This window comes from Protomyctophum bolini (assembly GCF_963924005.1).
Source record: "Protomyctophum bolini genome assembly, chromosome: 6".
Lineage (NCBI taxonomy): Eukaryota > Metazoa > Chordata > Actinopteri > Myctophiformes > Myctophidae > Protomyctophum > Protomyctophum bolini.
The window spans coordinates 41,615,625-41,643,086 of NC_137867.1; the positions used below are offsets into that span (position 1 = coordinate 41,615,625).

The following is a 27,462-nucleotide window of genomic DNA, read 5'->3' on the forward strand; positions in this document are numbered from 1 at the left end:
AACCCATCACACCACAGAGAAAGGCCAGGGCAAGAACTCAGACAAACACAAGAGACCTTGTCTTGATTGAGGAAGGTTGTTTTTATTATTTTGTTTGAGGGTTGTTTGTTTATTATTTTGTTTAGTATTTATTTTACAGGGTTAATAATGAATAATAAATATACTCAGACACCCATGGATGGGATGAAGTTGATGAGCTTGTATGACAGTATTGTGTTAGCCCCACTGGGAGAGAAAGAGAATCCAGAAAATACGTAAAAAGGATTCAACGGCTTTGGTTAGATGAGACGAAGACAAAAGAATCTGAATTGGGCATGCTAGAACAGATGCTTATATGCCACAGGACTGAACAAGGGTTGCCCGAGACGGTGCAGAGGAAGTTAAGGGAGGTTGTGGGTCTTACCAGCATGACTAAAGCGATGTATATAGACCATGTTGCGCGTTATGTCGACCTGTACCGAAGAAAGTTAACTACTCAGACAGAACAAGATGCGGAGATGAAGAGGGCGTTGACTTGTGCCCAACTGGAAAGTTCTGCTCAACTGGCAGGACAGAGGGTGGTTAGTTCAAATAGTCAGCAGCAGCCGCCACGGGCCGGCCAGGCTGAACCCCGGTACCTCCCATACTCTCCTCTGCCAGGGGTTAGACCACCTAGACGTCAAGGACCGGGTAGTAATTCCCATCAGAGGAACCAGAGCGTTTGTTACATATGTGGAGAATTCAGTCATTTCTGGCGTCAGTGTAACCGGGGCGACCGACTGCAACCTCTGCAGGGGCTGCAGGGGTCATACTGACGGTAGACACAAGTCAAAATGTTAATGCCACAAGACAATATGCATGCTGATGTAAGTAGGGGGGAACAATATCCCTCCAGGCGGTCAAATATTCACATGAAGGTTGGAAACTAATAGGAGGTTAATAAATAAACTGAATGAATGAACTAAATTAGATAAGGGAACTAGGCTATTCATGTACGGTATGTACGTGTGCATGTGAGAAAGTGTGTGAAAGTTGTTTAAAGTGAGAAATCTCCATCTACTCATTTTATGAGAGGGTTGTATGTAAATGAGTGTGTGGAATGTGGGAGCATGTGAGTGAGGGCATGAGTCAAGGGGGGGGGGGCATCCTCTCCTTATAGTGGAAGAAACATAACACTTCTACTCTGTCCTAGTGTGTGATGTAAATGTCTGCAGGCATGGAATCTTCTCATTTAAAAAGGCGTAGCGATGGTAGATGTTGTCTACTGTTGACCTTTTTTTTGTTTTGGCGGTGGAATTTGATTTGGTACACCTACGGTGTCAGAAGTAACAGAAATGTTTGCCAGGTCATATGAAGCTTGAAATGGGTAGACTGGCCAGGGGTTAAATGAGAAGATCACAAGCCTGAAAGTGTGAGTATGTGTGAATGAAATCACGGTGTTTGATTGAGAATAATGTATGTGTGAATGAGCGAACGAAATTAATGAATGAATGTATGAATGAACACCAAGCTATATCCAGTAAAGTATGACTAAGAGGGGAGAGGCGAGAGCCATCTCTTCTCACCGTAAATAAGATACGAGCGAGGACCTCCTGTCCTGTCCTTATCTTCTGTACTATTGTGTTTTAGAAGATTCATTGTGAGATACGAGCAGAATTTGAGGATCTCTGCTCTAAGGAGTGAGAAGTGACTGGAGTCTGATGTCAAAGTGGAGTGCAGGGAAGAGGGTTTGGTGTGAATTTGAACAATTATTGGCCTTAGTCAAGGTGTGTGTGTGGGGTGATGAAGGCGACGGCTGACATCACCGTACACTTTACATGCTGATCATGGGGAGTCGTAAACCCTGTGGTCGAAACAGCTGACTATAGCTAGTAATATGACTGAGGGGATTTTAGCCCATGTCTCCAGGAAGTGGAGTTTTCAGCCGAGGGATGATCAACCAAGGTTGAACATTGTCAGGGTTAAAACAATGTGCCTCTCAGTTTAACCGCCAGTCCTGCCCTAGCATACATGAGCTTGTTGATTTGACATCAGTGAATTGTTAGGTAGTTCAGCGAGAGATTTCTGTAGAGGGGCCTGCATGCTTCCTTTAATAGGTGTGGAAAGGAGAGGAGTCCGTTCGGATTCCAACTGCACTAGTGATCTCCAGGTTCAGAAGATGTCGACAGGGGACATCTAGCAGGACCAACAGGAAGATGGGGTCATCCCGAAAGGACGGAGAGTCCAGGGGGGTGTGACCTCAGGGCAGCTGTCTACGGAACACGGAGGAGCTCCTAAATCAGCTCCTACCGTCAGGAGATCAAAACAGCAGGTGACCCTCACAGATACTACGGCGTTCGTTGCATGAGGTGTCGGAACGAACATTATTCTGGACCAGGACCCATGGGAGGAGCTTCCAACGTTCATGATACGATGGAGAAGAGGAGAGTTTCAATGCTATTGCTGTCGTGATTGACATGACAAGCAATAAGCGGCCAGTCAGAGCCTTGTGATTGCTCGGGAAGGAGATGCTATGACCAACTACAGGGCAGTTGTGGTACACTTGTACTGAAGTATATGGTGACGGTCTGCTCTGTACCTACAGATCTGAGAGCTATTTCAGCTCTGAGATTCAAGAAGATTTTCTAAAGCGTTGTTATTCTGTAGGCGAAAAAAGAAATGTGGGAGCCATTTCCTACCGCGTGTCTGAACATCTGAACAATTTACATCATGGAGAAAGAGAAGAAATCGTGATTCATCTGAATTGTGATTAATGTTGAGAGATCGTGGTTTTGACTAATGTTGAAAGATGTTATGTCTAACAGGTTGTTGTTTTCTGTGCTGATACAGATCAACTAGATTTAACAAAGTACTGAATAGTGCTATTCTTAGGGATGTTTGTTTTCATTTTGTCAGTGCAACAATTAGCTGCAGAGCGAGCTAGTGAGACCTGCCGTCTCTTGGCTGAAGTGAGAGAGGTGTGTCTATCGCATGTCGCATGTACGGACTTGGTGTGTACTCAGGGGACCTCAACAAAGGTCAGTGGGGGAGGAATGGCAGAGGACCGCTGTCATTAGAGATATTGCATTTCAACTTAGAGAATCTTTGTTTTTGTTTTATGTGTTTCAGTACATGTAATATTCGGTGATGGGCAGTTTTGTCACTTAGTATGATTTATTATTTTTGAACGGGTTGTTAATGACACGTGTATGTGTGGAGTTATTGTTTGGGTTTTATTTGTTTGTTTTATTATTTGTGTCATATGTTTTGAGTGTCAACTTTTCATTTGCAGGTATTTGAATTTAATCAGTGGCTATAGGAATTTGATTTGGTTTAAATAGGATTTCAGTTATATGAGGAGTTTCATTTCGTGTTAGCACATGGTTCAGTTTCAAATCTATTTACAAAGGGTTTGTCTGTTTTAAATGTGATACAATTCAAGGAGTTCATATGACACTCCTGTGTCAAGGGGGGTGTCGAAAAATCAGGGGGCATAGCACATCAAACTATGGTTTAATGATTCATTTTGAATGTTGGGATCGTTTTCAAAACACGGGTGCTTATCTTTGAAATTGGGTGGTTGTCAGAGTCACTGACGGCGAAGATTTTGCGTTAAGCATAGGTTTTTATTTGTTTTAGATGTGCGCTGCATGTGCCATTTCGTCACTGTGCATGTTATGATTGATTCATGTTGTTTTGAATGGTAATTATGCAGTATAGGCCAAGATATGATTTGTTTATGTTTAAAATGATTTACTTACATTTGTTTTGTAGTTTATTTAGTCAATAGATCATGTAAGGTTAATGATATTAATGTAGTGTTTTTATCGGCTTATACTGGCAGAAGTTTGTTTTAGTTTATGAGTAAGGTCAATGATAGTATTGTTTGAGTAATGTTTTGTTACATTTTGTTCATTTGTGCTTAGGGGAGCGTGTGTTTTTCCTTATTTTACTATGTAATAGGCTGTTTGTCTTTCCAGGGGGGTCAGGTGGAAATATGGTTTGTGTGGTTTATCGGACAGGGGTCTGGACTCTGAATATCATTTTATTATTTAAGGGGCCAGTTATGTTAATTATTGGTTGTCTGGGCACCTCTGTAAGTCCTGGCATAAGGATGCCAGGAGGGGGGTTTTCTGTTGTGTATTGGCGCCCAGACATATAGGCATTATACAGTAGGCATATATATATATATATATAGATAAATAGAGTTGGGGACACACTCTGGGATAGATATGGGGAGAGACCCAGTAACCTGACTGCCTCCAACTAAAACAGTGGGAGGAACTCAAAGTGGGTATGCAGAAGAGACCATGACCACCCCCTGCCCTAGGCTTTTCCCCTTTGGAGAGAGAGAGAAAGCCTTTCATCTTTAGTATGTTATAATTGTTTGATCAAGTCATGAATACACATATAGGACACCTGTACTTACATCCACAACATAAGACCTGATTGATATGACATGTAGTTCACATCTAGTAGAAATTGTCGGTTAGGTGAAGGATATAGGTATGTCACCAAATAAGCCATGATGTGAGAAGCTGATACATAAGAGGGTCTATTATGGCCAGGGTCATACAGGTCAGAGAGCCGGAGGAGATGAGGACAAAGCTGAGTTTGGGCGAGGTGACTCAGGCAGTTTGGACCCATATATCATAGCCATATGTCCGGACTGGGTTCAGCACCAGGGCAGGAGAGTCGTTAAGAGCACACACATCTCTGACACACAAGAACACCAATGAAAGTCTACTCACATGCACGTACATGCACTAAGTGGAAACTGGACAATTGAATGTGTATATTAACTGTGCATCGTGGTGAGAACTCACTTGCGAGGATGTATCCCACCTTGCAATGTCATATGATTCGGCTAATCTGAATAAACTATTGGAAGCTAATGGATGTGCCTGGATTTCTCGATCTGTTCTACTGAAACCTGCAAGGTATATTCTCCACCATTATGGCATTATCCATATTTAATTTACTACACCAGGTCAACATTTTTGCCCGTTTGTTTGTGCATATAACAGCTCACATGCTATAGTGTCCACATCACATCTCTGTCTGACTGGCTCAAGGGTTCCTGGTCACCGTACCAAGTCTCCATGAAGAACCATGTTTGTTTGCCCACGAGCAACTGTACAAACCGACTCATTCTAATCTACTGTAATGGCCTCTCCCATATAGAGCTGAGGCTTTTGTCACTATGTGTGGAGTGTAGTCAACAACACATCGATTTAACAACCTCCTATTGTGCCACGGCGAGCTTGGCCTTAGCTCTAGTATATCTTTGGTTCTCTATGAAAGGCACAGGAGCTTTAGCTACTAGCTGTATAGTTGCATTGGTGGAAGAGGCTGTGTAGACTAGAGGACAGCTTGTTTGACAGGTGGGAGGAATGTTTGCCGCAGTGCTGTTTGGAGGTTAGTAATCACATTGGCCCACCATACGTCCACTCTCTGTGTGTAATGAAAGCATAAAGAAGATTTAAATGGATATCTGTATACTGCAGGCTCTGTGGATGGGACTAAAGTTTACATGTGTTGTTTGACAGTTTAAGCTGTTGTAATGGAAAGTTTGTAACGAGGATTTATCATAAATGTATTTTAAACTTCCAAGTTAATTGTAACTCATTTTATGCCAGTGACATCATGTGTCTACTGTAGCTGGTTCATTCCAGAATTGAAGGATCAATTGGCATCAACAGTTTTGAAAAACAGACTTGGGCTATATTATGAGTTGAAAGACTGTTTTGGTGGGCCTTGATGTCGTCGTAATGACTGTTTTTTTCACTTGCTGAAAATAGCCGATCTACAACACGTCGCAGCGCGTTGATCTGCTATTTTCAGCATGCAACCAAGTGTAAAAAGACTCATACTGGATCTCTTGTCCACTATAGTCCCTTCCTAACATTTTAGTCTAGTTTTTATTTGTTGACGAAATCGTCATGGTAGTCGACGAACAGTTTTCGTCTTAGTTTTAGTCGACGAAAACAAGGTTCACTGCTGAAGGTCAAGATCTAATGTATCGTAATGAATTGACAATGGAGGACCCCAATGTAAACAAGTCTTAGTGCTATTTCTGGGCGTATCCTCATAGCAGCATCAATCAAACTACTGTACATATCGTTCACCATTGTCTTTGTTGTAGTGTGGTTTAGATTCTGACTACTGTACATTATCGTTCACCATTGTCTTTGTTGTAGTGTGGTTTAGATTCTGACTACTGTACATATCGTTCACCATTGTCTTTGTTGTAGTGTGGTTTAGATTCTGACTACTGTACATTATCGTTCACCATTGTCTTTGTTGTAGTGTGGTTTAGATTCTGACTACTGTACATTATCGTTCACCATTGTCTTTGTTGTAGTGTGGTTTAGATTCTGACTACTGTACATTATCGTTCACCATTGTCTTTGTTGTAGTGTGGTTTAGATTCTGACTACTGTACACATCGTTCACCATTGTCTTTGTTGTAGTGTGGTTTAGATTCTGACTACTGTACATTATCGTTCACCATTGTCTTTGTTGTAGTGTGGTTTAGATTCTGACTACTGTACACATCGTTCACCATTGTCTTTGTTGTAGTGTGGTTTAGATTCTGACTACTGTACATTATCGTTCACCATTGTCTTTGTTGTAGTGTGGTTTAGATTCTGCCTTGAATTGGTGTCAGTGACCCTTCATGTTCCATTAAATAGCCTAATCAAGTCAAATGTAATTGATTGGGCTATAATCCTAAAACAAATACCAAACAATTTGTGGAAGAAATAAATGACGTATAATCATGTCAAATATTGTATTGTGTGTGACCAAATATTGCACTTCTCTACAGACAGCAGAATGGAATTGTTCAACCTCAACTGCAAGTTGATGAATTTCATCCGAAGTTTAAAGGAAAGATGTGATCTGGACATGAAAGGTGCTCATTAACTTACTGTATGTTACAGAGCCAAAGTGTGTGTGTGTGTGTGTGTGTGTGTGTGTGTGTGTGTGTGTGTGACTGTGACTGTGTGTGTGTGTGTGCGTGCACGCTTTTCTTTTTTTGCCATCTTACTTCAAAGTCAAGGTGTTGAATTGACTGTCTCTCCATGATGCTGTACAGTATCTATACTGTACTTCTGTAATCTGTTTTCAAACTGCTGTTCTGTCTTTATAGGGCCTTACGATCCCAACGTGATCAATAAAGGTCTTATCTTAATCATCTTACCTTGAGCACAAAATGTTTCCAGGGTTCCTTTTAACCCCATTTTGGGCGGGACCCCCTTTTGGTGTTTTTGTCATTATGTCATGCCTTAGCTATTGAAAAATAGCAGATCTACAAGCTCATAGCTTGTAGGTCTGCTATTTTTGAAAAATCGAAGAACGACTGACATAGAAACTTTTTCAGAAAACTGTCTGACAGACATTTTTAGAATCTGATCTCAGGTCAGAATCCAAATGGACCCTTAACAGGTCTGTAACTCTGAGAGAGGGTAATACAAATGTGCTCTCTGAGTTATGGGTGCCCTTGAAATGTAAAAGTTTACTGCTCATTACCAAAGGTTGAAGAAATAAATACAGTGTGTATTATTATGGTAATGTTTCTCTGTGCTCTCTGCAGACTGTGTGGACCTAATGGACAGGAGGGGTGCCCTGATGAAGCTCCTGGAGAAGGACCACAGTGCAGAGCTGGCCAGCAGTCTGCTGACTGAGAGACACACCTACGTCCTCATACGCATCCTCTGCAGTGAGTCACTCTCACCACACATCATCCTATCAATCAACTCTGAGACGTAATGGAACCAAATGGGCCTGTGAAAGCAGAATCTGTAGTGGATATGCTGCTCGGAACATATTATACACATTGAGGCAACTACAGGCAAAGACAAGAATTCAGAACTTCACTATAAGTATAGAGCCCAATTCCAATACCCAAAAGTCTCGGCCTCTCGCTCACTCACACTCGCTTCACTCCAGCATGGTGGTGTTACGGTGGAATGGGTGACCTGCTGAAATATCGTGTAGACGTCAGCAGTGTCTAAATGTAAATCATTGCAGTTGTATGAAGTCCATATCAGGTCACCAATTTCACCATCATTTGCCATGCTGGAGTGACCGAGTGTGAGTGAGCGAGCGTATAGAGGGTATGCGGGTGACATCATCATCAAACCCGGAATTTAGGCAGGAATGCCTATACTGAGTGGCAAAAAACTACTTTCTGGCCTCGAGAGCCCATACATCCAAACAGAAAGTCCTATCTGATTGCATTAAACAACATTAAACAATGTTAAACTCACTTTGCCACTCGATTTGCCACTCGATGTGCCATTCACTTTAAGCATGCGCATACCCTCTATAGGAATTTAAGTGATTTTACTCGAGTAAGGAGACAAAACGTACATGACCTGTCAATGCAATGGTAACCCAGTCTGGATCATTGAACAACAGGGATTCACAGTTACAACTATAGACTATAAACTATAGAAACAGTCACTACTGTCTTAGGACATTGCTACTGTATAGGCATAACTGACGAAGGAAGTAAAGATGACACAATACACAGCAATCATGCACGTCCTCACTAAAGCCCAAACCACACCGGTAGAGACTCCTCACAAAAGTGTTTTACGGTCAACCACACCCGGTGTGGTGGTTTGACCACTTGAACAAAAGCAAGGGCTCACAACTCACTTTGTAATGCTCCAGGTAACACTTTGTAATGCTCCAGGTAACTTTATTCAACTCACTTTGTAATGCTCCAGGTAACTTTATTCACAGTCAACTCACTTTGTAATGCTCCAGGTAACTTTATTCACAGTCAACTCACTTTGTAATGCTCCAGGTAACTTTATTCACAGTCACAGGGCTCACTTTGTAATGCTCCAGGTAACTTTATTCACAGTCAACTCACTTTGTAATGCTCCAGGTAACTTTATTCACAGTCACAGGGCTCACTTTGTAATGCTCCAGGTAACTTTATTCACAGTCAACTCACTTTGTAATGCTCCAGGTAACTTTATTCACAGTCACAACTCACTTTGTAATGCTCCAGGTAACTTTATTCACAGTCACAGGGCTCACTTTGTAATGCTCCAGGTAACTTTACTCACAGTCACAGGGCTCACTTTGTAATGCTCCAGGTAACTTTACTCACAGTCACAGGGCTCACTTTGTAATGCTCCAGGTAACTTTACTCACAGTCACAGGGCTCACTTTGTAATGCTCCAGGTAACTTTATTCACAGTCACAGGGCTCACTTTGTAATGCTCCAGGTAACTTTATTCACAGTCACAGGGCTCACTTTGTAATGCTCCAGGTAACTTTATTCACAGTCACAGGGCTCACTTTGTAATGCTCCAGGTAACTTTATTCACAGTCAACTCACTTTGTAATGCTCCAGGTAACTTTATTCACAGTCACAACTCACTTTGTAATGCTCCAGGTAACTTTATTCACAGTCACAACTCACTTTATAATGCTCCAGGTAACTTTATTCACAGTCAACTCACTTTGTAATGCTCCAGGTAACTTTATTCACAGTCAACTCACTTTGTAATGCTCCAGGTAACTTTATTCACAGTCACAGGGCTCACTTTGTAATGCTCCAGGTAACTTTATTCACAGTCACAACTCACTTTGTAATGCTCCAGGTAACTTTATTCACAGTCAACTCACTTTGTAATGCTCCAGGTAACTTTATTCACAGTCAACTCACTTTGTAATGCTCCAGGTAACTTTATTCACAGTCACAACTCACTTTGTAATGCTCCAGGTAACTAAATTTATTCACAGTCACAGGGCTCACTTTGTAATGCTCCAGGTAACTTTATTCACAGTCACAGGGCTCACTTTGTAATGCTCCAGGTAACTTTATTCACAGTCACAGGGCTCACTTTGTAATGCTCCAGGTAACTTTATTCACAGTCAACTCACTTTGTAATGCTCCAGGTAACTTTATTCACAGTCACAGGGCTCACTTTGTAATGCTCCAGGTAACTTTATTCACAGTCACAGGGCTCACTTTGTAATGCTCCAGGTAACTTTATTCACAGTCAACTCACTTTGTAATGCTCCAGGTAACTTTATTCACAGTCACAGGGCTCACTTTGTAATGCTCCAGGTAACTTTATTCACAGTCACAGGGCTCACTTTGTAATGCTCCAGGTAACTTTATTCAACTCACTTTGTAATGCTCCAGGTAACACTTTGTAATGCTCCAGGTAACTTTATTCACTTTGTAATGCTCCAGGTAACTTTATTCACTTTGTAATGCTCCAGGTAACTTTATTCACTTTGTAATGCTCCAGGTAACTTTATTCACAGTCACAGCAGGCAGGACGTTTTGACCCGTCGTGTTGCTCTTTCTCAAGTAGGCCTACCGTATATTATATACATACTTGAGAAAGACCAATATTGGTCGAAACGTTGTGCTTGTGAATAAACTGACCTGGAGCATTACAAAGTCAGTTGGGAGCTCTTGCTTTTGTTCATGTTAGTTTAACAGTTTGGCTCAGCACCAAGATCGGAGGATGTGCGCTGTTTTATCTGATTGGTGGTTGACCACTTGACCTTAAAACGGTTGTGACTCCCAAGGAGCGTCTCACTACAGGTATGGTTTGTGCTTTAAGATGAGCAGCAGGTTAGCAAAGTCCAAACTAAGGTTAATTCATATACTATATATATATATATATATATATATATATATATATATATTAAATGTTTACTTCTCAGAATTCCTCGATCGACAGACCAAATCATATGGACCCACGAGGGTCAATTACAATCTCAGAGTTGCAACATATTCAGGATTTGATTGTGTAGCATGTCAAAAACATGTACAGACGATGCCCAATTTAGTCCAAAATGTTTTATTAGACTAAATAATAAGCTATAGAGAAATAATAAAAAATATATATTTATATACCATCACAGCAGATATAGTAAACTGATCAGTTGAAAAAACAGTGTGTCATTATCTCCCTTCAGGTGATGACAATGAAGGACATAAGTATGTATCTCTCCTCAACAACCTCAATAAGAACCATCCTGAGCTGGCAGGTAGTTGTAAACCTATACACATGCACACATTCACAAACAAGTTGAATGTCCACTAAAAAGAAAGCATATGGTATATCACACATTACTGACTGAGTATAATATTGCTTTGAAGTATACCATTTGTCTCATGGTTCTCTACAGCCTCCTGGTGGTTATTCAGTTGGTTTTATTTTCAAAACAAGTACAGTACTAACCACCATTTTTTGTTTTTCATTGGTCATCTTTAAGCAATTTTTTTGTTCAAATTTAGGAATACATGTCACTTTTACAGGGAAACCCTTCTATTGTCATATTACTCTATATGCCCTGCATTGCGTGTGTGTGTGTGTGTGTGTGTGTGTGTGTGTGTGTGTGTGTGTGTGTGTGTGCGCGTGTGTGTGTGCGTGCGCGTGTGCGTGCGTGCTTGCGTACTAAAATATTTATAAATATATATATAAATAATAATAAAAACATTTCAGATATCCTGAGGAAGATGTCAAACCCCTGCAGTAAGGATCGAGACAGAAGGAGCAGTTCCCTCAGAACACAACCCAGAAGCAAGAAGTCTGTCAATAAAAAGACCCAACAAATCAAATGATATTAGTGCTTTTCAACCCTTTTCATATCAAGGCTCAATTCGGCATTTTTGCCACGGGCCACCATTTGATTACATTTAGCCTCTCATAATTGTGTAGACTTCTTGTAAATTAATAGTAGGCTAATGTAGATGTTTAACAACAATGTAACTCCTGAGAGCATTCATTTTACACTCATGGGTTAAAGATTTATAACGGTCCATTTGGTTACCAACTCTCCGTCATTTAGCTGGGGACCACCAGGAACCCCCTCCGTTATTTAGCTGGGGACCACCAGGAGGCAGGAACCCCCTCCGTCATTTACCAGGACCACTGGTTGAAAACCACTGAATTATAGCAATCTGCTGAGTTGAATCACATCTCGGGGAGCAAAATAAATCATGTGCAACTGAATTGTTGACTTTCATTTTACACTGTAAAATGAAAATGTACTTTTTATGTTATACACTGCAGTAATCTGTACTTCACAAACAAGTGTGCATGCTCCAATGCATTACCCCTTGCACCATGAAGGGTGTTTTATGAAATCATTGTATTATTCTTTACCTTGAACTTTTTAATTTTGGCGGTGGCTCAGGGGTAAAGCAGCTGGTAACCGCAAGGTTGCCAGTTCGAACCCAGGCTCCCCCAGAGTTAGTGTTGAAGTGTCCTTGAGCAAGACACTGAACCCCTAAATGCTCCTGGTGTGCTGCTTGGTGCCTTGCATGGTTTCCTCCGCCATCAGTGTATGAGAATTGGGTGAATGTAATGCACAATCTCTGTAAAGCGCCTTGGATAAAGGCGCTATAATTAAATGCACCATTTACCATTTAAGAAATGTTCAGTTGTTAATTAAAAGAATAATCTGGTAAAAGAATGTACACTGTACAAATTGTATAATAACATATTTCACAATAAAAGGTCTTAAGACAACAAGCATCACAATCCAATATTTAATAGATTTAAGAGGACATTTCAGTAAAATGTATATAAAAATATTTGGGATGGAGACTTTGGACAAGATGTGGGAAACCTGAATTAAAAATATTTTATATATTGAGTAGCTCAATAAATGGCAGGCACTCTTTGTTACAATTTCAAATGTGCATAGGCTACCACCACTGCTCACTAAAGACAAAGTAAACCCTTAAGAAACACATTAAAGGTAGTGTAACTGATAAAGTATGTGTTCTACCAGCATGCATGATAGGTACATTTTAATTTAAGATGGGCACGTGCAACACAAACGCTTTTCAGCATTTAAGCCATGCTGATAATCAGCAGATAATCATGCTGATAATTACACTGAGAAAGACTTACGAGTCACGCCTGAATTAATTGTGTCTGTGTCTATCTTTAATTGAAGGACCTTGAAGAAGCCATCCTCACTGTTTAGTTATTATTATTAGTAGCCTAGTATTATCAAGATTGTTGTATGCCTAGTTGTTATATTTATAGCATTATTAGTTTGATTACTTTATTGGTTTATTGGACTATTTCTGGGCAAAGGCATCGCCTCCCCAGGCCTAATTGATTGACAGCAAGAGTTCAGGCCTGGGTGATTGTGATTGGTGAACAGCATGCACCTGGGTGGACAAACGTGTTTTCCCAGCACACAGATAGAAAGTCCATACGGAACTGTTTGTATGCACTTTTAATGGATCAAGTAAATATGCTAACCACAAATTAAATCAACCTGCATGTGGACATTGCCTGCGTACAGCCATAGTCTGGTGCATCAATGGGTTTGTTGATTTGTTTGGAACCGACAAAATGACAGACCTGAAGGACTATTCTGTGAGTGCTGGCACTTCTTTTCTGATATTGAACTCTTTAAAATAATTCCAGTAGTATGTGTTCTCACGCATCAACTGCTCCAATACACAATGCTGAACTGTGGTCATATTAGGAAAGATATGGCTTTGCCTTTGAACCTTGTTGAAAACACAAAGGTGCATTTTTGGGGCGGTTACTTTTATTATTTATTTCCCTGAGTGAGTGTGTGTCATGAGCCATGTGAATTATTTTAACTAATAAGAATAAGAATAATAGTAGGCTAGTACTTTTCTGAGTACTCAAAGTCACTTTACAAAACTGGATAGAAAATTAAAACAACTATTTTAGGAAAAAACGAAATTGAAAGGTTAAAGGGATATTTCACTTTCTAATATGTTTGGTTTGGGGTCATTTTAACATTACTCGGGCTTTTGTGGGCACCCCGTGGTTAGGTTAATTCCTTGAGCGGCAGTGGATCAGGGGTAGAGTGGCTGGATGGTTGCCAGTTCGAACCCGGGCTCCCCCAGAATTGCTGTCGAATTGTCCTTGAGCAAGACTCTGAACCCCCAATTGCTGGTTGGTGCCTTGCATGGTTTCCTCCTCCATCTGTGTGTGTGTGTGTGTGTGTGTGTGCATGAGTGTGCATCTATGTAAAGCACCTTGGTTAAAGGCGCTATATAAATGCACCATTTGCCTTTTTTTTCAGTATTTAGATATTTGATTTAATTAAAAATATCAAATGCTGTTCCTGACCAAACTGTGTGTGCAAAGTATGTCCAAGGGTGAGCATGTAGCCTACACTTGTACTGTACAGGAAGAGCAGAGGGCCTAGTACCGATCATGGGGGACAGGAGATGTTGGCAGTTTAGTCCAGGCCCGTAGGGAAAATGTTGTGCTAATTCATCTAAAAGCGCCAGATTTTGCACAGATGTAGCCCAGGGCATGCTCTAATGATTTAGCTAGGGTGCCCAAGCTGGTGACCTTGGGAAACTTTGTGACAGCTGCTGAAAGTTGAAACAAAAAACATCGCATGGATGCACCTGGGACGTATCCTCAGTGATGTATCCCAAGGTTTCGGGTCTTGCAACATCTGATAACATCATACCCCTCACTCAGGTGACCCAGCCGGGGTGATCAAAGTCCCGACTTAGATCCCTGTAGCTACCCACGATCAGTCCTATTAGGGAAAGACCACGGCCACACAATCCTCCACTCCCAAACTATACTCTGCCGCGCCGGGAGGTATGGCGCGTGGAAGGACTAGGGCTAGGCTCTGTGGGTTGACTCCTGTCCGGGCCCCTCCTACGTCTCACCAGGTCCACGCCTGCTCAAGTGCAGCCAGGACCTGTGCGTTGCACCAGACGCCCAGCACCAGACCCTTCATTCAGGAGTCGCGGATTCTTGAACTAGGGGGTTTTCGTGATTCTGAATCTATTCCAAGCATTAGTTTTGCACAAAAAACACTCCTTGGGGGCAAAATTCGGCCATAGCTCAAATGTGATGTCCTCATCATATTTGTGATGAGGGCTATGTCTGCTATACTGTTAATGGGGTGAAATGATGTCTGTCAGTGAGGTACAATTTGAACCAGCAGAGGGCAGTGTCAGTGATTCCAAGGGTGGATTTGAGGTGTGAGATTGAGTATGGATTATGGAATTGTGTTTCCCAAACAGTGGGTCTGGACCGGTATGGGTCGCGAGTGAATAAACCTTTTTTTGGTTTCCTACATTTTGATATTAATTATTTCAAAACTTTTTTTTTATCCCCCAAAACGGCATTTTTTCAAAAAAGTAATTTGAAAAAGTAGTGAAAATCTACGCGTTGTGCGCTTGTAGATCTGCTATTGTCAATAGTTACTAGGGTAAATCATTTGGGAACCTCTGGTGGAGTATGTATGGTATCAAAACCAAAGCAGCACTGAGGTCAAGGAAGGAAGGAGACGTTAAAATGAGCCGGTGTCAGAGAAGAGCAGGAGGTCGTTAAAATGAGCCGGTGTCAGAGAAGAGCAGGAGGTCGTTAAAATGAGCCGGTGTCAGAGAAGAGCAGGAGGTCGTTAAAATGAGCCGGTGTCAGAGAAGAGCAGGAGGTCGTTAAAATGAGCCGGCGTCAGAGAAGAGCAGGAGGTCGTTAAAATGAGCCGGTGTCAGAGAAGAGCAGGAGGTCGTTGTTAAAATGAGCCGGTGTCAGAGAAGAGCAGGAGGTCGTTACCATTTGTTACCACGACGGGGCCGTTGTATGTGTGCTATGTTTGGGGCGGAAGCAGGATTGAAAATCTTAACGTCTAACCCTTTTGCTGTCAATGTCACAATAGGTCAGAGGAAGAGCAAATATGAAACAATCTGTCTGCGTATTCCATTTTACCGAACAATGTACAGTATGTGAATGTGATACAGGGGATTACTGCCAGATGTCAATGCAGGTCTTTGTGACTCATATATGGCATCCATATAATTGTCCGTGGATGTTGATTATAACCTACATTCCAGCTGTAGGCCTATGGTAAGCTGCTTTAAAGTGCCTGTAAACATTGGATCCCTAAATCTTCGCAAACAAACAGGAGATTTTGGGACGCCATGCATGGTGATATTAATCCTGAATGCCAAACAGGGGGTCCTGGGAGGGCATACATGGTGATATTAATCCTGAATGCCAAGTGTTGGCCATGTTGAATCTAAGAATGTCAATTCTTAGATAATTTTAGTTTTATTTGACAAGAGTGAGTGACGGCTTCAGCGACAGATGACAAAGCGTCCAAGACTCGCATCCACAATGAGTGAGCATTTTCCCCACTGGATTAACAGTGACAGATATTAGACAAATATAAATGGAGCCTTTTTTTGGAAGTTTAACTTGTTCAAGATCTGTCTCAAGACAGACAAAAATGTATTTTCTTTGATGATGGGTTCCCACTTTACGTGTGTTTACCCCACTTAAAGATGGAGCTTAATTAAAAAACTGTGTGTGTGTGTGTGTGTGTGTGTGTGTGTGTGTTTGGCGCTTAATAACGGTCAACATTCTGAGCCAATGGCCTTCATGCACAATGTCGTGTCCAGCGAGCAGCCCTGTTCTAATCAGCATGCCAATCAACTTATAAGAGGATTCCATTCCTGAGTTATGTCTAAGTAGGCCTACAGTTGTTTTGGTTGTGTATGGACCATCTGATGATACTTGGTGCATGTTTCATTCGGTCTGTAACCCTGTTTTTTTTACACAGATGTGTGGTGTTCTGATGAAACAAGCAGAAGGTTATATCTGATGAGATCCTGTGGTTTGTCCGTGGAACCGTCCAACACCAACCACCCCGACGGGAAGTAGGATCAATCTTAATGCCTTTATCCTCTTTCATCCACCATTTGTTCAGCTTTAATTGAGACAGGGGGCAGGGGGGAGGAGTGGGTCTTTAGAGACACACTGAGATAATAGAAAACTAGAAGAAGTGCCCCTCGGGGCACAGGTCTCCACCAGGGTTGATATTTGGATAACATCTGCAGGACTAATATTTAAAAAAAAGTGTTGCACATAAATGGGCCTCCTGGTGGCGCTCGAAAAGGCAGTATTGAAAAATGCAGGCCAGATTTGCATACAACGTTTTACACAGATCGGTGTAATCGGTGCACACAGATCGGTGCAAAATCTGAAGGAGTTATACAGGGCCTAGTGGGAATGTGAAGGAGTTATACAGGGCCTAGTGGGAATGTGAAGGAGTTATACAGGGCCTAGTGGGAGTTATACACAGGGCCTAGTGGGAATGTGCGTGCAAAATGTCACAGAAATCACACAATGTGTTCATGATTTGCGTTTTGTCTGAAACTGAGCACTTTGGAATCTTTTTTTTGCTAAATACGGCCCCCTGGTGTTGCTATAACAGGCCAATGTGAAAACTTTGGCGCAGAGGTTCAGCTGTGGCATCCAGGGAGGGTGTGTGTGTGCAGAGTTTGGCTGCCATTGAGCAAATGGTGCCAGAGATGCACAAAACATACTCTCTCCCTATGCCTTCGGCCTGGTGGAGACAATACGAGCATGCTATATTCTAACCATGCATTGCACAGCCTTACAAATCTATAACCGGCCTGGAATACTCTAGGGATTAAATATACACTAGACTAGATTAATACAAAAGGAATCTAAGTATTTAGGCGTGGATGCACTGCAAGGGCTATAGAGCTTGATTTTGTTTATGTTTATGTTTTGTTTCATTTTGTGACTTTTGTGAGGCATTATTCAAAGCCACTTGGGGATTTATTATCTCACCTGCACACAGTTGTATCACTTTCTTTTTTTTGTTTTTTGTTTTTAATCATTTTGATGATAATGCTATGCAAAGTGCAAATGAAAAACATAAACCATGCAAACAGCATTCAGTGAGATATGTACGCCACATACATACAGTTGCAACGTCACATGAGTCAGCCAGGGTGTTTGGGTCAGAGGATAATGGTACTTAGACATCTTGTAATCGTGGATCCTCTCTGTCAGCAACATTAATGGGGCCATGAGGCATCCTACTCACATCCTCTGCCATGCTTAAGCAGACCAGGGAGTTGAGGCGGGTGGAGTAGTAGGTCGGTAGTAGAGGTCAGGAATGCTTGTGGATCTCAGTGTGTTGTTATCTGCCGTGTAGCCTGGCTGGGTGAATGGACGACGTGGGCATCACCAAAAACATGAACAAAGCCAGGAGGCAGAGCCTCTTCCCCAACTACAAGACTACGATCACAGACACAGACCGGACTACGATCACAGACACAGACCGGAGATTCTCGGAGCCCATCGTTCCACTTGCCAAGTGGCGGTCATGGAACTCCATGCAGGACCTGAGATCGGAGATGGGGGCGAAGGACATCTATGACATCGATCTGGGATACGAGGAGGACTTTTTAGAAGACAACGATGTCGTCGATGAGTCTGAAATCCCGGACATCCCAGACATCGCCGACATCCCGGACTACAGACAAAGTTATCCCCCCAAGAAAAACTACATGATCAATCTCAACATAGGGGGGAAGAACTACCAGATTGCCTACAAAATGGCTGCAAAGTACCCCAAGACCAGACTCGGGCGCCTCGCCACCTGCACTGACAACAACATGAAGGTGGACCTTTGCGATGACTTCACCGCGACGAACAATGAATTCTACTTTGACCGCGACCCCGATGTCTTTCATAACATCTTCCTCTTCTATCAGACCGGCGTGCTGTACATCAAAGATGAGCTGTGCCCGCGAAATTTCTTGGAGGAGATCAACTACTGGGGGATGAGGATCAAAAACACCAGCCGTTGCTGCCGCATCTCCTTTGAGGAACGTCAGGATGAGATTAACGATCAACTGAATATTCAGCGGGAGCTAGAGGCAGAGGTAATCAGTATCAGTTCATATTAGTACAGTATATTTGGGTATTTTCTGATTATTTACCTTTAGGCCTATGCCAGATCTGATGCAACTAATCCATCCTTGTGAATTGCAGACTTGAAAAGAAAAGAATCCAAGGCACTCCGTCTTTGGTGAAAAATTGCCTTGCTCATCTTCAAATAAACTATTTAATTTTTCACCAAAGACGGAGTGCCTTGGATTATTTTCTTTTAAAGTCTGCAATTCACATTTTGACAAGCAGTACTACTTGGAGGAAGGATACCTTATGGTTTTATCTGTATCACCAAAGAGCACCCATCTAAGAGCCACTAACAGATCCCTGCAGCGCTTCCATTCCTCTATTTCTAAATAATCCATCCTTGTCTTAGTTCAGCGGAGTATACCTATGTAAAATATAGCACTACAATTTGGTGACATTTATGAAATAATTATTTATAGACACCTTATTTAGACGCAAGAACAGGGGATGGTTACCAGGTTCCCTTCGGTCGATGGGCACTGATGGGGCGATTGTTAGCAGGTTAGGTTTAGGTGTAGTTCTTGTCAGGTAGGGTTAAGCTTAGGTTTAGGCATAGTTTTTGTGAGATTATAACCCTGCGCTACTAGTAGTAGCCCATGGACTCCCAGGCTGTGCGAAATACAGAGTCCCCGTTCCCTTCTCTATAGTGATGATTCCTGCTCTTTCCCGTTTGTTTCTCAATTTACTTCCGCCACCCCCCGCGGTGGCGTAAAACTCTAGGTGGAGATCCTGGATGACGAAGAGCTCTTCGAGGAAATGTGGTTAGGCGGCCTGCGGCGGCTCATCTGGCACCTGATGGAGGAGCCGTTCTCCTCCATCCCGGCCAAGGTGCTAGCGGTGTTCTCCAACCTGTTTGTGCTCATCTCTCTGGTGGCCATGACCCTCAACACGGTGGAGGAGATGCAGTACAAGACGGCCACTGGCCAGCTGAGCGGAAAGACCTACTGTGAGTTTGTGGAGTCCTTGTGCATCGCCTTCTTCACCGTGGAGTACCTGCTGCGCCTGTTGTCCACGCCAGACCTGGCGTCCTTCAGGAGGAGCCTGCTCAACACGGTGGACCTGATCGCCATCATGCCACAGGCCCTCCAGATCACCCTGGAGATGTTCAGCACGCACGAGGCGGAAATGCAGGCCATGGGGAAGGTGGGGAAGCTGAGCCAGTGTCTGAGGATCATGATGCTGTTTCGCATTTTCCGCATCCTTAAGCTGGCGCGGCACTCCACAGGCCTGCGGGCGTTCGGCTTCACCCTCCGTCAGTGTTATCAGCAGGTGGGCTGCCTTTTCCTCTTCATCGCCATGGGGATCTTCAGTTTCTCTGCCATGGTTTACACCGTGGAGCACGACATGCCACAGACCAACTTCACCAGCATTCCCGCCGCATGGTGGTGGGCCGCTGTAAGTAACCTATAAGTGGATGCAAGTCTTGTGATTTAACCCATTTTGGGAGGGAACCCCTTTTGGTGTTAGCATTATGTTATGCTTTAGCTATTGAAAAATAGCAGACCTACAAGCTCATAGAGCTTGTAGGTCTGCTATTTTTTTTAATCGAAGAACGACTGACTTTTTCAGAAAACTGTTAGGATTTAGAAGGCATTTGTAGAATCGTTCCCAGGTCAAAATGGGTTAATCAATCAATCAATCAATCAATACTTTATTTCAGTCCATATCACAGGAAAAAAACAGTATAAAACACATACAGTAGGCTATACAGTAGAAAATAAATACAGGTTTTCAATGTCTAACATGCAGACAAGTCCGCCAATGCTTCCACAATTTGTGGAGAATCAATACGAACTGTATACAGGGTTACAGAGCACAGCAATGGGAATAGAACATAGAAAATAAAAAAGATTGTATGGGGCATACATTACTTACAAATGGCACCGAATGGTCGCTAGTGGGAGGATTGTGAGCTGCTCTATTAGACTTTACAAAATATAAGATTTTAGGCAATGATCTCATGCTCAAGTCTTGGACAGTGTTCATGTAGACTGTCCTACAGTATCAATGTAGCTCTATCTTACAGGCCCATTTGGTTGAATTTGACTGAGAGTAGTTGAATAGTTGAATAGTAGTTGAGTAGTTGAATTCTTCCAAACCAAATTCAACCAGTTAAATTAAACCATCAGGATTTTACTGTTTTTATTATTTAGACCTGAGGACCCATCTGTGTTACCTCATAGCTTTTAACCACTTTAACCATTATTCTAAACTTTAGCTCTTGAAAATAGCAGATCTACAAGCTCATAGCGCGGCACCGAGTGCTGTGCTACAAGCTTGTAGATCTGCCATTTGTGAAAAATCATGAAAACGTGTGCAAATCTTTGAATAATATATTCTTTCACAGTGAACGTTTTCAACTCAAATATTTGCTTCTTGGGGGAGTAAAACATAGTTTCAGATGGGGGTCGGCCTGGCCAATCAGCGGCAGCTATAGAGGCGAGATCAAGGCAGGACTGTGTATGCCTTGATCCCGCCTCTAGCTGCCGCTGATTGGCCAGGCTGTTTGGTGTTCCCAGATGGGAGCAGGAGGGGGGGAACCCAGTGTACTCTTTGCTGCCCCATCTGGCGGAGTCAGGTTAGGTCAATTAGGCCAATTAGGCTACATATATTATTTGGGGTCCTTGCCATGAAATAGTTTGAGAACCACTGTTATAGAAACATGGGTTTTTTCTGAAAACAGTCAGGATTTAGAAGACATGATTTGTAGAATCTAGTCTCAGGTCTCAATGGGTTTTCATCCAGTTGTGAATTCTCAGTGATGTTTATATTGATTCCCTGCAGGTCAGCATCTCCACCGTGGGTTACGGAGACATGTTCCCAGAGACTGCGCTAGGCCGTATCTTCGCATTCGTCTGCATCTCCTTCGGGATCATCCTCAACGGCCTGCCCATATCCATCCTCTTCAACAAGTTCTCGGACTACTACGCTAAGCTCAAGGCCAACATCTACGCAGGAAACATGAAGGGGAAACACAGAGGGAAGGTCAGGTTTCCAGAGAGGACACTGAAAGCTATGAATCTCTGTTGCAACCCGAGCGGACATTCTCACTTGGAGTAATATCAGACGTGTGCTATACTATAGCTACCGGTATGTGTTTTTTGTTTTGTTTTTTAATAACAAAAATATTTTGGGGAAAACGGGGTGTAAAATGTAGGCCTATATAGTTATACTTCGTCCCTTGCACTGCTTTCTTTGTAATAAGTGATTGCAGCAGCTTTGCCTGCAGATATTTATTTTACGTTTGCATGTGTCTCACACGCACGCGTGCACACACACACACACACACACACACACACACACACACACACACACACACACTAGACTAGACTACAATATGCAGAAGCGCTGCACTTTTGGGGCATAATTATACATTACTTGACGTTTAGAGCAAAGCAGTATTTATTTTCTCTTGTCTTTTCTTATTACTTGCACAAGCAGAGCGCGCAAGAACTAATTTCGCCCAGGACGATATTCGATGCGTATGCACCGTCCCAGCAAATGACAACAATTACAATTTACAATTTAGGCATTTAGCAGACGCTCTTAATCCATGGCGACTTACATTAAGCAAGAACAAAAAAAGCATGGGAATACATAACATAAAAACATTTATCATGAAACATGCGTAAGCTAAGAAAGTAACAGTGGAATATCTATATAATGAAACTATACATATGTACTATGACGTGCTATGACTACATACAATGCAATTATAGTGCTGTCTTCATAACATGTCTGTGTCAAGTGCTATCCAAGTCTACAGAAATGCAATCTAAGGGGGTGGGTTAAGTGCTATGGGCCATGATGGAGTCTGAAAAGGTGGGTTTTCAGACTACGGCGGAAGATTGGGAGTGATGCTGCAGTTCTGACTGCAATGGGAAGTGCATTCCACAGTAATGACGTAATGACTACTTGTGCCTGATACGGCAGTGGTGCCAGATTACATACATGTATAGGAGCATTACCTTTAATCCTCCCGACACTAAAACATATTCTCGTCATTACGTCACCATCGAAAACCAATTACACTCTGGCATTGGGTCCTTTAATCCACATCTTTATTACGTCATCATTGAGATCTAGTTATACCAGTTATACCCTGACGTCATATGCTGGGACGGTGCATACGCATCAAAAGTGGCGCAAAGTAACCACAGTATACCGCTAATCAACTTACAAATTACATATTATACATACACAGAGGCATTTAGTATTAATATCACTATAGTCCAAGATGAAGTAAATTTAAAGCAATTGACAATTAAAAATTAAAAAATTATACTGTATACATAACATATTTTATTTCAGTTTATATATATTTTTAAATCATCGGATATCGATGATTTATTTGTCTTTGAAAAACTAAAAAGGGATCCAGAATAATTCTAAATCGATAAAACTATTTATTTTATAGATAGAAACTTGTACCATACTTATAATACTACTTTTTTACATGCATAAAGTAGGTAGGTAGCAAATAGCTAAACCTAATATTTCAACATTTCAAACGTTCCCTCACAGAAGCTGAGATTTGACAATTTGTAGCGGTCGACAGTACTTGCGCGCTCTGCTTGCGCACTAGTTGCAACAAGCAACTCGATGAATTTCTAGTTTATTTATATTTTAAATACCTTATTTTCAATGCTTCATTTGCTTTTTCAACTCTAAGATGTATCTTTTTTTATATATATAAACATGCAATAAAGTTTGACATGACATGATGACTTTGACTAGCCTGGTAAACCAGCACCTCTCCCTTGAAAACACCCTGACGGGTCCATTTTGTTCCATTTGTACACTCTCAGAGTTACAGACCCATTAACACAGCATTTATTGACGCTGTCCCCTGTGTTATTGCTGCAGTGGTGGAAAAAAGCGATTGATTGATTGAACGTTTTATTTTTTACAGTATAATAAAGGGTAGGCCTACATTTCAAGCGAAAGCACAAGTCATTACAAAACAAGTCAGGACAACAAGTGTGTCCACCACTTTCAATTCATCTGAACATTTAGAGACGTACAAATATACACTTTAAAAGTACATATAAAAGTGTGTCATAATAGGCTAGTTTTCTAGTTGTATGGTCAACCAGACCATAGAGTTATTATAGGACCAGACAGGGCCCTCCCTTCTGAAAATATGTTGTGCCAGTCAGGAACCACAACATTTGTGTTTTTATTTGTTAAAATGTTTCTAGAGAATTAGTCCACATTTTCCCCTCAAAAATTTATTCAGCTGTGTAATGTATTCAGCTATTGGTGTAGAATAGCTGACGAATCTCTCCTATCTCCCTAACATCCATCTATACTCTATTCAGCATCCCCAAGACATCTGGTCCCTCAATAACAACTGGCCACCACTAGGCGGCGGCATAGACCAACACAACAAACACCAGTGTTTTGTAGTAAAAAAGTAAGACCCGGCATGGGGGAGCCATGGGATTTTTGCTAACTGTGCATGCCATGTGTGCAACTGCTAAACATCAACTCTCCTCAGTCCTCACAATGGGACCAAAAATAATATTAACAGAGGGGTATAATAGTAATAGTAGCCTATAATACAAGGAACTAACACACAGGCACAGGTGAACTCAAAGTAGGAATCATTCAACACATGGCACTATGGCAGGCTGCTGGGACAAACACAAAAGGACACAGGTGAGTAGGCCTAGGGTTCAGGATGGTTAATGCTAATGGCTACAGCACTGAGAAAACTGTTGCGCCTTTCTTCGTCCTTCTTTTCTCCAAACTTGACTACGGTAGCGGTGGTCTCAAAAACGTTGACAGAAAAAGTAAAACTCCTTAGGCTGAGACTTAAGAAAAAATATACATTTTATTTTATCATGCTCATAAAGTGCTCTGTGCTCAAACTCAAAGTGCAATTAAAAAGCAAACGTTTCGGTCCTATAAGACCTTCGTCAGTGCTATATGGCTACAGCAGACAGGAAAGAACAAGAACATTATTTATTACCAGATGGCCTACACAAGAAACACATGCATCAACAACCTAACGGAACAAGTGAAAATCCTATAGCGCCTGTTTAATAACAGTCAGTCAGGTTAGTGTTGTTTTCGTCAGGACTGACGATAACGTAAATGACGACGTCAACGCCCCCTTTTCCAGGACTAAGACGGACTAAAACTAAAGACACTCAAATAATTCGGGACAAGACTGACGCTGACGAGCTAATAAACTCTGTTTGACGCGATGACGATGACGAGACGTGTTTGTGTTATCGCTGACAAGACGAGGTTAGACGAACGTGTTAGTGGATTGACGAACAAAGTTTTAAATGCATGAAAATGTTCGCCAATAATATCACTGCTCTCGCCTCTATCCTCCTCTCCTTTCCTTGTTGGTCACGCCCATCTGCATGCACGCACACACACACACACACACACACACCGTCCCAAAGGTCCCATTCAGACAATAACATCACCAGACTGGGGAAAGCCACGCCGCTGCAGATCACTTTGCTTGTCCCCGTGGATTGGAAATAGGATTTAAAATGCTATCCGATGATAGCGTGGATTACAGCTGCATACAGCACAGTTGTGTGCAATTATTCAACAAAGAATTCACATATCACCGCGCCTCGTCAAGCCTCCAGTATCGGCTCAATGCGAAACATGTTGCACCTAGCCTAGCCTGGAAGCTAACGTCAATCAACAACAGTAGCTCTGGTCGATAGCGTAGTTAGGACTCAGGAGTTCTATGGTACTTAATTTGATCCTTTCCCCTCACTCACACCCGCGGCCTCGTTTTTAACATAAAAAAAGATGTGAAAGCCTACTTTCCTCCTTCTAACACTATGGATCAGAGCTAATGTTATTCCAACTCCCAGTAGCAGTTCAAGTACCCGACCAGATGACATGGTTTCTAACTAAACGGTTATGGCCAAATAAAATGTAAAATCTGCTATGGCTGTTACTGTATGTCCACGGAAGAAACACAGAGGTGTTTTCTTATGGTCAACTCATGTCACATATTTGCTGCACCAATTGAAACCCCCCCCACCAACCCTGTGGAATGCATACCCCAAAACTCTCAGAGACATGCCCCCACCATCCAAAACCTTCAATATTACTTTCCCCAGATATTTATTTTTATTTACTTAGTGTTTTTCCTTTAATAAAGTTGTTTTTGATTTATCATGTCCCCCTTGTAATTGTAAAGCATTTTTCGGTACTCAAAAAAGCTCTATAAATTATTAATTTTTAGATGATATTACTACAAAAACAATGTTTTATTGCTTAAACTTATGTATTCACTATTCATTGATTCACTAGTATACCAAAATCCATAAAAAAATGGCTCTCACAGTTCTTGGGTAAAATAATGATATGCGATTAAAATGCGATTAATCGAGATTAATTAACTACAAAGCCTCTGATTAATTAGATTTTTTTTTAAATTGAGTCCCAGCTCTAATTAATACCTGTACGCTATAGACATTTTATTTAAAGACATTTTAAAAAAATTGACAAACTGGACTAAAACCTTTTACTAAAATGACTAAAACCCTTAGGAGTTTCCGTCGACTAAAACTATCAAGGATAGAAATGACTAAGACTGACTAAGACTAATTAAGCATTTTTCCAAATGACTAAGACTAATTAAGCATTTTTCCAAAAGACTAAGACTGACTAAATCTAAAAAATGCCTGCCAAAAACAACACCGCTGCGTAGCAGTGTTTCCAAAACTTTTTCATGTCAAGCAATTAAGGACCCCCAAATTGACACTAATTAGCCCATGGACCCCCATTTGAAGAGATGCGCGGTCCCTCATAAGAGAAGATTTTTAGGCTCTAGCAGTGATTCTCAACCTGTTTAATTTTTGACATGCATTAGTCTACGGACCCCCATTTAATGGCATTTATATGGCATTTATATCTCCGAGACCCCAATTTATATTGTACAAATCAAATTCAATTTAACGCTGAGAGTGTGGACCCCTCTCTCTCAGATAAGGGTCCATTTGGTATCATTTAGCTGGGGACCCCCTGGAACTCCCTAAGGACCCCTGGGTCCCTGCATCAGGGACAAATTAGCCCTTGGCTCTCAGGGGCCCTTCAGGGAAATTGGACCGTAAGGTACTAGGTTTGACGCCCTGAAAAGGGCTCCTGGGGCCCTTCATTGGCCATTGATTTTGTTAAATTTAGGTCAAAAAGATGATAAAAACACAAAAATGTTGTGCGCACGTGCGCTATGGGGGCCCTGCAACCCCCCCTGGGGGCCAGGGGCCCTCGTGGGGGTTAATCCGTCCCTGCCCTGCATACTTTACTCGTGAGCCCACTCAATCTGCCCAGACAGAGTTACCGTGTTGCAGCTTTCCGTGATCGGACAGGGACAGACACGGGGACATACACAGGGACATACACGGGGACATACATTCTGTACATACACACATAGCTCTAGCTGCGTAATGGAGCGGAGGCACCGCTCAAATAATATCCAAGAGACACACACACCCATCCGTTATTTCACTGGTTAGCAAAAAAGAGAGAAAACAAAGAGAATCCAGGAAAATGTAACGCATCGCACACAGCCTTGCTGTTATCAAAACAAATGAACACAAAGCACCTTGTAAAGCCAGTTATACCCAAGGGTGTGTGTGTGTGTGTGTGTGTGTGTGTGTGTGTGTGCGTGTGTGTGTGTGTGTGTGTGTGTGTGTGTGCGCGCGCGTGCGTGGGTGTGAGATAATTTAAGGTATTTCACTATCCCTTTATGAACAAATTTAGTAGGATA

The 27,462-nt window shown here is 42.0% G+C and overlaps 2 protein-coding genes across 2 annotated transcripts; both read left to right on the top strand.

Moving 5' to 3' along the window:
• Positions 1-6,726: 6,726 nt before the first annotated feature.
• On the top strand, positions 6,727-11,569 carry LOC308317015 (uncharacterized protein C22orf15-like; the record flags this gene model as incomplete). The annotated part of the gene is made up of 4 exons (XM_080765805.1): positions 6,727-6,874; positions 7,556-7,681; positions 10,921-10,992; positions 11,451-11,569. The coding sequence occupies 4 exons, from the start codon at positions 6,727-6,729 to the stop codon at positions 11,567-11,569; spliced, it is 465 nt and encodes a 154-aa protein (XP_080621931.1).
• A 6,387-nt stretch (positions 11,570-17,956) lies between these two features.
• On the top strand, positions 17,957-21,978 carry LOC308317016 (potassium voltage-gated channel subfamily V member 2-like; the record flags this gene model as incomplete). The annotated part of the gene is made up of 3 exons (XM_080765806.1): positions 17,957-18,676; positions 19,431-20,105; positions 21,495-21,978. 3 exons carry the CDS (start codon positions 17,957-17,959, stop codon positions 21,768-21,770), a joined length of 1,671 nt encoding a protein of 556 aa, XP_080621932.1. The 3' UTR covers positions 21,771-21,978.
• Between the last annotated feature and the right edge of the window lie 5,484 nt (positions 21,979-27,462).